This window comes from Gadus morhua, chromosome 5 (genome assembly GCF_902167405.1).
Source record: "Gadus morhua chromosome 5, gadMor3.0, whole genome shotgun sequence".
NCBI classification, from domain to species: domain Eukaryota; kingdom Metazoa; phylum Chordata; class Actinopteri; order Gadiformes; family Gadidae; genus Gadus; species Gadus morhua.
In genome coordinates, this window is record NC_044052.1 from 13,051,272 (window position 1) to 13,059,997 (window position 8,726).

The 8,726-nt window shown below is 46.9% G+C and overlaps 1 protein-coding gene across 1 annotated transcript; it reads right to left on the reverse strand.

The window, feature by feature from the left end:
* Nucleotides 1-494: 494 nt before the first annotated feature.
* On the reverse strand, nucleotides 495-4,494 carry LOC115543975 (Krueppel-like factor 11). The gene is made up of 4 exons (XM_030356700.1): nucleotides 4,328-4,494; nucleotides 2,996-3,277; nucleotides 1,432-2,404; nucleotides 495-1,281 (listed from the first exon to the last, which is right to left on the reverse strand). Exons 1-4 carry the CDS (start codon nucleotides 4,370-4,372, stop codon nucleotides 980-982), a joined length of 1,602 nt encoding a protein of 533 aa, XP_030212560.1. The 5' UTR covers nucleotides 4,373-4,494; the 3' UTR covers nucleotides 495-979.
* Nucleotides 4,495-8,726: the final 4,232 nt, after the last annotated feature.

The window sequence follows — 8,726 nt, forward strand, 5'->3', positions numbered from 1 at the left end:
ATTATTTTATAGTTATAAAATCATAAAATGGAACTTATTTCATGACTTGAGATATAAATGCGAGTGAAGTCTACTGAGTAGGCCTATGTCAACTGAACTCTCAAATGAAACAATACAACTCAGTACGACAGGTACTCCTGATTTATCCCTCTTAATGATCCCCATATGGAGAAGTCAGACTATAATAGCGACCCCTACATGTACAACCGCTGCTGACTGGCTGATGATGAACGTGAGAAGGTTCGAGTGGTCAACCCTACGCACGATGCAGGAAGCCGTGCACGTCAGCACATTTCCTGGTACGAGCGTTTGGTTGACCATAAGAGGGAAGGAGGGGGAGATTTAGAGAACGTGACACACACGCACGCAGGATGTTGTGGGATGAGCGACTCTTTCTCTGTTGAGTTATAGCGGAAGAACCGGGATGACTAAACCAGATCTGGTGTAAAATGTCTTGTTCGGTGGAATCTTGAATTCAAAAGTCACGAGTCACCTTGGCTTGTGATAAACAGGATTCTCATTTTCCTCTTTTTATTACAAATACGTATTAAATAATATGAAAAATTGTATAATCATTGTACTGGTAATCCCACTTGTACATTGTTTTGTGTGTTACACATTACTTAAGATTGGGCAAGTAAAAGCATTTGAAAGCATAAAACAGAAAAACACTTAGACTTAAACAATTAAAAGAGGATCCGGGGGTGGTGAGTTTGACATTAAGCAGGCAAACTTCATTCAAAGGCTTTGGCAAAAACAAACGGCTACGTACATGTCATCTTATACATGAAAGTAAACAAAGGAATCCATTAGAGCGAGATATAAGACATTAATGAGCGGATAAGAGGAGTCCAGTGCATGGTGCTTCGAGTTCTTTTCTTCTTCCCATGAGTAAAGAGCAGGCTTGTGCCTGTGTGGCTGCTCCCTGTGTGTCCTTGAGAGAGCGCGATGGGCGGCGATAGGCCCGACGGCTCACCGCCTACCGCGACACAGCCGGCACGAGCATGCTCAGTGTGGGCAGACTGGGCTTCAGGGAGGGTGCTTTGCCGGCTTGCATTTTGTTTAGGTTCCGCAGCTCCGCCTGCCAGGAAGGGATCTTCTTGCTGGTCATGTGACGGCGGGCGTGTTTGGTCAGGTGGTCACTGCGCATGAAGCGCCGGTCGCAGACGGGACACACAAACTTCTTCTCGCCGGTGTGCGTGCGCCGGTGCCGCGACAGCTCGTCCGAGCGGGCGAACTGCTTGTCGCAGCTCTCCCAGCTGCAGCTGAAGGGCTTCTCTCCTGAGGGGGGCAACAGGGGGAGAGAGAGGGAGGGTTAGAGAAGAATCATCATTAGATATAAGCGTCTGGTTTAGCCACACTAGGCCAGAGAGTAGTTTATTCCTTCTGGTTTCGTCTTCGAGGCTGAAGCATACGACTGTGGATCCTAACCTGTGTGCGTCCGGAGGTGCGCCTTCAGGTGGGAGCTCTTGAAGTAGGTCTTCCTGCATCCCGGAAAGTTGCACACATAGTTCCTCCTGCGCAAGCAGTCTATCTTGACGCCCGGGGTGGCGGCCCCGCAGGGGCCCGCCGGCATGTAGACGGGGGCCGGGGCCAGGGGGAGCAGCTTGGTGTGGCCGAGGGTCATGACGCTCGGCGTGCAGTGCTGAGCCTGGGGGAAGGACGACTGCGGAGGGAGCACCAGCATCACCGTGCCCTGCTGCACCCCCGGGCCCACCAGGAGGGGGTGCTGGACGGGCGTGGCGTGGAGCGGACCCTGGGGGAGGAGGGAGGTGGGGCTGGTCCTCAACCCGGGGCTGGCGGTCTGCAACGTGCTGGGGATGAAGGCCGAGATGATCCCCGACTGGCTGCTCACGGGGATCATCTGGCAGAAGATCTGGGGAGCGGAACAGAGGGTGGTGGTGGTGGGGGCCGGAGGGGCCAGCTGGGTGATAAGGCTCCTGGGGGCTGTGCTGTCCGTACTGGGCTTTGAGTAAATGGCCGGCTGCCTGGCCTGCGGGGTGGCTGTGCAAGAGGAGGGTGGAGGGGGAGGGGGGCTTGGCCGCCCAGTCTGTCTTGTGCAATGCTGCTGCCGCAGCTTCTGTTGTTGTGGATGTTGCTGATGATGAAGTTGTTGTTGCTGCTGTTGTTGTTGTTGTTGTTGTTGTTGTTGAAGTTGCTGCTGCGGGCAAACTGTGGCCGCGATGGCGCTGCTACAGCTCCTGGGGGCCCCTGGAATGTGCTGCCGGCAGGGGGTGCTGTCTGCGGTGTGGCGGATGACACTGGTCTCCATGGCCCTGCAGGCCTGGGGCGGTGAGGGCAGAGCGCTGGGCCTCTCGGGAGCAGAGGTCAGGGCAGGGAGCCCGGTGCCGCACCGCTGTGTGGAGCTCTCTGTGAAGCTGGGGCTGTGGGGGGGCGTCATACTCTGCAGAGACAAGGGGGGGAAGGCAGGCATGAGACGAGGAGCCATAGGCCGCTGGAGGTCTAGATATGGTTGTGCGCTTTACAACGCGGTAATATGACGCTTGGCTAGGGATGCGTCAGTGGTTTTAAGGATAACGTTTACAGAGGTAATAGTCCCTATAGGTCGAGCAGATATACATACAAGGTGATGGGCACTCTGAGCCTTAATGGCCCGTTTTTATGGCCCGTTTATTGACATAGCTGCAGAGCGGAGGAGCTCTGGGTTCAAACCCCCTTACTGCAGCCAGGCGTATCTAGTCCTAGCAACTTGACCCGATACTCTCAACCACTGACCCAGCCCCTCTCCGTTCTCTGCCCAGAGCAGCAGCAGGTCGGGAGATTTGTTGGAACTCTGCGCTGAGTTTGTGGATGGGGAGCTTGTAAAATGGCTATTTTGGGGTTCTACTCTGTTCTAATATTCTAACACTGCTGCTTGATCTGGGTGCCCCTGACCATCCATTGCAAGCACTGTCTTTGGCGGTTGGCTATGGTATGACATCAGAGTGTAATTTCAAAGGCTATGTTGTTATTGTTTTTTTAAGTCATGACTTACAAGTGAGGAGAGGGAAACAAAGTCCTTGAGGGTCTCTGGTAGTTCAGGGGAGAGTACCAGGTCGCAGCAGTCCGAAGCAGGCGTCAATGGCCGTGGCTTGCAGGGGTTCTGTGCAGGCTTGCGGGGGAAGGACCCATGGCCCAGGGAGGAACTCATGCACATCAGGGCCTCTGCCGCCTCAAGGTCTGTGTACTCTAGGCTCGGGGAGCCTCTGCTGGTTCCACTGGAGATGAACTGCTCACCACCATGCCTCCTTCTCTTACACTGGTCCACATACTGGGCCTGTTGAGAGTCAGAAGCAGAACGATCAGGCTAAACTATATACGTAATAATATGGGCAAATATATGAGGCAGCAGGAGATTTTGTTATGGGACTTCACCAATGTAACGTGTAATGTCTGAGGTAACTTTCATCTTCAACTTTAGAAACAGACTGGCTCGCAAATGTCTCGTTATTTGAATGAGCTTTATATATATATATATATATATATATATATATATATATATATATATATATATATATATATATATATATATATATATATTGATTATGTTAGGGTAGGGTGACAAACTGCAGTCGTGCCAGTAATGGAGTGAGCAAGGATGAGCCAACACCCCAGCCCGTCTCGCAATGCCTCTGGCTGAGCGCCAGAAAGAAGCCTCCCATCACCAAATATAGACTGGGGCCGTGACGTAGCAACCGGTCCGCCGTGTGAAATCCCAACAGCAAGCCGCCGGATCGGGGAAGTGATACCCAAAGCCGATGACTCGTCGTCAATAATCAATCGGTAAAACTATCGAAAGTAGGCGGTAACTATGGTTACGAGCTCGACATCACTAACAACTCAAACATATGTTATCGTTTTTAATGTCTTCATGTGTAAATAAGTGAATGTAACACCATCACAGGGGCTGAATTAAGTGAAGACGCTAAAGTTACTTTTATATCGCAAAATAAGTCTAAATGATTAATAAATATTAATATATAGATAAATAAATGTAATTAATAATTACTTTCTGCCTGATTAAACTGTTGTGTTGTTCCACTGCAGGGTTAATGTCAAGTCATTCATAAAAAATACTTTGACAGCCGAGGTTTATATTTCCTTGCGTTACCGTCAACTCACTTACTAACGTTATAGAATCAAACTTGAACGTATGAGTCCAATTAATGAGTCCAATTAAACACACGTTCAAAGAACCTCGACTCGAGCAATAATCGATCAGAAACTGCTGCCGAGAGGCGACCATCGTTCACAATAAATAATACCATTAATGTCTTAATAGCCTTAATAGTAACCTTAATAATAACCATAATAAAAATAACCTTACCCCGTGCGGCGGCTCCATCTCTGAATATGTTCTCATGGGCATCATAAAGTATAACAAAACCGGAACCGCTTTCTGTCAGAAGAGAAGCAGCAGCTTGCCGAAGACCCTTCTCGCCGAAGACACTTCGCTCTGAACGGGCTGACCGCCGCCGCTCAGCTGTGCGTAAAACATGAAAACAAACCGCACAACACACACCGGCGGGCGGCAACGCTCCACCAATCAGAAACGAATGTGTGTTAGGCTTCACCAATGAAAAATAAATGTGTGTAAGGCTCCGGCCAATGGGAGAGGAAACGGCGCGTGAACAGTGCATGGGCGCCGGACGGTTGGAGGAAGCAGTGTGCGTGGTGGTCAGGGGGCGGGACGTGGTTGTTGGTGGGCGGGGCCCGGAGTCAGCGGTGTCAGACTAAACCCGGTGAACTGAGGGCCTCGAAGTAGGCGAAAGGTCGCTGGTGCGCCATGGTAGTCGCTGGAGCTCCATGGTGGACGCTGCCGCCTGCGTTTAGGGGCTGATTGGGGCTGTTTGGGGATGATTGGAACTACTGTACGCACTTTATGCATATTTTGCGGTTAATACATAATTGCTGTTGCCTTTTGTTTTATATTAACATTTTATATTTTCTTTACCCAAAATGAAAATAATATTTTTCATTTCACACATGGAGTATCCATATAAGTTGCTGTCAACCTGCTGTTGCTCACCTTTCACCAACTTTCCTACGTAACGTGTCAGACCACAGACAGCAGAAGCTGCTGTTTTGGCCCCAGCCACCTCAAAGTATGGCCAAAGCATCTTCATTTATCTATTGATAAGTTTATTTATTCATTCATGTTTCATTGATTTTGATATTGAAGCAATTTTTCTTCATCAAGTAGCAATTTCTCCCCTCTATATTAAAATGTCTAACGTTATCTGTTTGTGATTTCCTCATCCATAAATCATCCAGTTTTTTTGCTAACACATGTTTAATGAATAATAAGTAAATGTGGATTTATGTTTCATTCGCTGCTGTCCACTACAGATCCCCTCGCCGTCGTTACTCCCAGCAGAATCCAAATGAGAACTGACCCACATTTCAGTTACATCACACTGGACAAAGGAGAGATCTGTGTCAAAGACCAAATGCCCTTTGGAGTTACGACAGCGAGATGGCAATTTAATATATATATATATATATATATATATATATATATAGGCTATATATATATATATAGGCTATATATATATAGGCTATATATATATATATATAGCCTATATATATAGCCTATATATATATATGTATATATATATATATATATATATATATATATATATATATATATATATATATATATATATATATATATATATATATATATATATATATTCCATATATATATAATCCTTTTCCATAACAGGCTGTAGTTAGTAAAAAAACTGATACATGTTTTCATTGAACTTGTTTTCCAATCATTTAAAATGTTTAGGCTTCGATGGTTATTTGGGCCACCTCTTCACCGATGCCCCTCTTGAATCAACAGGACCTGCGAGCGGCCTGTCCCCCAGGCAGCAGGGGCTCTGGAGGGTGTGTGGGGCCCCCGCCCCGGTGGCTGGTTCAGGACCCAGGCAGGCCGAGGGCCCGGCCCCACAAAACCCCTGCGTAAGCATGAGCTCAGAGGCGGCCACGTGGGTGGGAGTGTCAGCGGCACAAATATGTCCCTTCGGTGCCAGCAATGAGCGGAAACAGCGGGAAGGGGGGGTGAGGAGCAGGGAGGGGCCGGGCCTCCAGGGGGCGGGGCCTCCAGGGCTGAGCGTGCGATAGGCCCGCAGCAGCAGACCGGCCCGTGGTACAGGACCTGTTTGTCATATAAGTCTGTTCCCTTCACCTCGGCATCAAATCTAGAGGAAAGGTTACTCGCACCTTATCTAGGCTTTCACGTGCACGCCGGCTGCTCCTGCCAACGCAGACACACACACACACACACACACACACACACACACACACACACACACACACACACACACACACACACACACACACACACACACACACACACACACACACACACACACATACAAACTTCCCCCCTTCCCACCTGAACATCTACCTCCAGGAGACCGCTCCAGGGGGGTACATTTTTCACTGACAGTTCCATTGCAAGGCTATGGAGTTGGGCAAGATGTGTGTTATGAGGACAAGAGTGTTTGTTCCAAAGTACAAGCTACATCAATGAAACGTTCAGTATACCAAAATAAATATTGGTTTAGGTTATAATAACATCTTGTCTAATTGCATAAAGGATCCACTCCTTCCCCAGAGAGAGAGAGAGAGTTTGTCATTAGTAGGTACAGCATTTATATAAGAAATTACACATTTGTCAAGGCTAAAGGACAATGTGTTGAATAATTTATACGATGATACCAACATTTATTTGCAAGTGTATTTCCACAACAAAATGCGTAACTCTCTTTATTTGCTCATTTTGTCAAACCCCCATAGAAAGGAGAAGAGGTCTCCCCCTGGCATGCCTAGAACATGTGACCACTGTGAACCTTGATCCCTCACCCCCAGACCAAAGGCCTCTGAATGTCATTCTGCAGGTCCTAGGGTCAGAATAGCTTATGAAGCCAAGCTCGGCAGCCGATTGGCTGAAATAATTTCCAGAATAGATTTGGCAGCTCATTTTAAAATCCTGAAAAATATAAACCTCCAGCTGTTGCACACGGCTTGCTTCTTGGTGAAAGGACGCAGCAACTGGGGGCGAAGCCTTGACCAGCTGGGGGGACTGGGAGGAGCTGTTACCTTTCAGAATCCCCCTTTTCTTTCCATTCATCACCTTGCTTTTTTGTCTTTCATTCTTTCTTGTTCTATCTATATTAGTAAAATATTGACAATTCTGTAATACATCTGCAAAATCGAATTCAAGTCCCTGTTGTTCCCCCATGCTGAAAGAGAACTCAGTTATTCCCCCCTTAGACAGACTTCGCTTAGTTCCTGTTGCCTTTGGGGCCATAAACCAGTCAACACTGTTTACCTGAACACTGCAGCTTACTGCCAGCTGTTGGGCACTCGGCTGTTTATGAGCACACCATGTAGGATACATTGTACGTACCTAAACTACTACAACCCTTGTGTCTTCCCCATTATTGCATCACCAATCTACCAATGTTGTTGTACGAGTCGGCTGTATTGCCTCCTCGTTGTTTACAGCAAACACAGCCCACTAAATCACGCCCATTTGTCCTACACACACCAACAGGAACAACGACAATGATTCATCCTCAGAAGATTTTGAATTGGTCTATATTAGATTTAGAAGCCGATTGGCTGCCAAGGCATACTGATTCGGGATTGGCTCACTTGCTGTCTGTTGTCCTGGCAACGGCAGAACACGGGCCCTGCGAGGGCTCCCTGTTTGAGAGGGTCTGGCCTTGTGACGGCCATTGTTAGCTGAAGCTTGGATGGAAATCAATATCAGGAGGTGCCTGTTCATGTTGGAAAGGAGAACGGAGAAGAGGATTGTGATCTCATTTCATAGAACGCCTGTGTAAACAATGGAGTTTAGGAGAAATGCTCTATCAAGAGTCAGTTTATTAGAATGTTTACACAACCAAGTCATTTTCATCCCCTCTAATATGTAGTATTTTGAGATTATATTCAGTGCATAAAGTTGTGGAGTCCCTGAACTAGAATTGATTTCATGTTCCTTCGTTCTGGAACAACTGTGACTCCAACTTTTTGCTGTTGTTGCTGTTGTTGTAATATCTCAAACCGGCTGCACTGTTTGTTAAATAGGAATGTGACCGCAAGCATATTCAGTTGACCATGAAGCAGACCGTTTGAGTCCCAGGGGATCCTCCGGAAGCTTGAGAAAGTTGTAATGTGTTGACTTGCTTCCTTCAACAAAAAGAAAATACTTGTTTCAGGTTTCATATCAACCTCCTAACAACCCAAAGTAACACATGAAAGTATTTCATGCAATACTGAAATACCAAGTCCATCAGTTATCCTTAAATCACAGGCTTCCAAAATGAATTCCTTCATTTCACGAGTTCACCATAATTCATACGAATGGATGCGATAATGTTGGCTAAATGAAATATCATGTAAGCCTCATCTGTAATAACCGTTTTATATATATAGTTGTTTTTATAAAACATATTTTTATGTTTTATTACAAAGCTGATCTAATCATATTCATCTGTTGCAAAGAGCGCCTTCACATCTGAGGGACAAATTGACTCATTAGAAATATCATGAGAGAGAGAGAGCGAGAGAGACACAGAGAGAGTGAGAGAGACACAGAGAGAGTGAGAGTGAGAGAGAGAGAGAGAGAGAGAGAGAGAGAGAGAGAGAGAGAGAGAGAGAGAGAGAGAGAGAGAGAGAGAGAGAGAGAGAGAGAGAGAGAGAGAGAGAGA

What these genes read in the sequence shown, in the direction of transcription:
- LOC115543975 (XM_030356700.1), bottom strand. Translation starts at nt 4,372, where the DNA reads ATGATGCCCATGAGAACATATTCAGAGATGGAGCCGCCGCACGGG. An exon ending in AGATGGAGCCGCCGCACGGG is followed by an intron (nt 3,278 to 4,327) that starts GTAAGGTTATTT and finishes GACTCTCAACAG; the next exon opens with GCCCAGTATGTGGACCAGTG. An exon ending in TTGTTTCCCTCTCCTCACTT is followed by an intron (nt 2,405 to 2,995) that starts GTAAGTCATGAC and finishes TTGTCTCTGCAG; the next exon opens with AGTATGACGCCCCCCCACAG.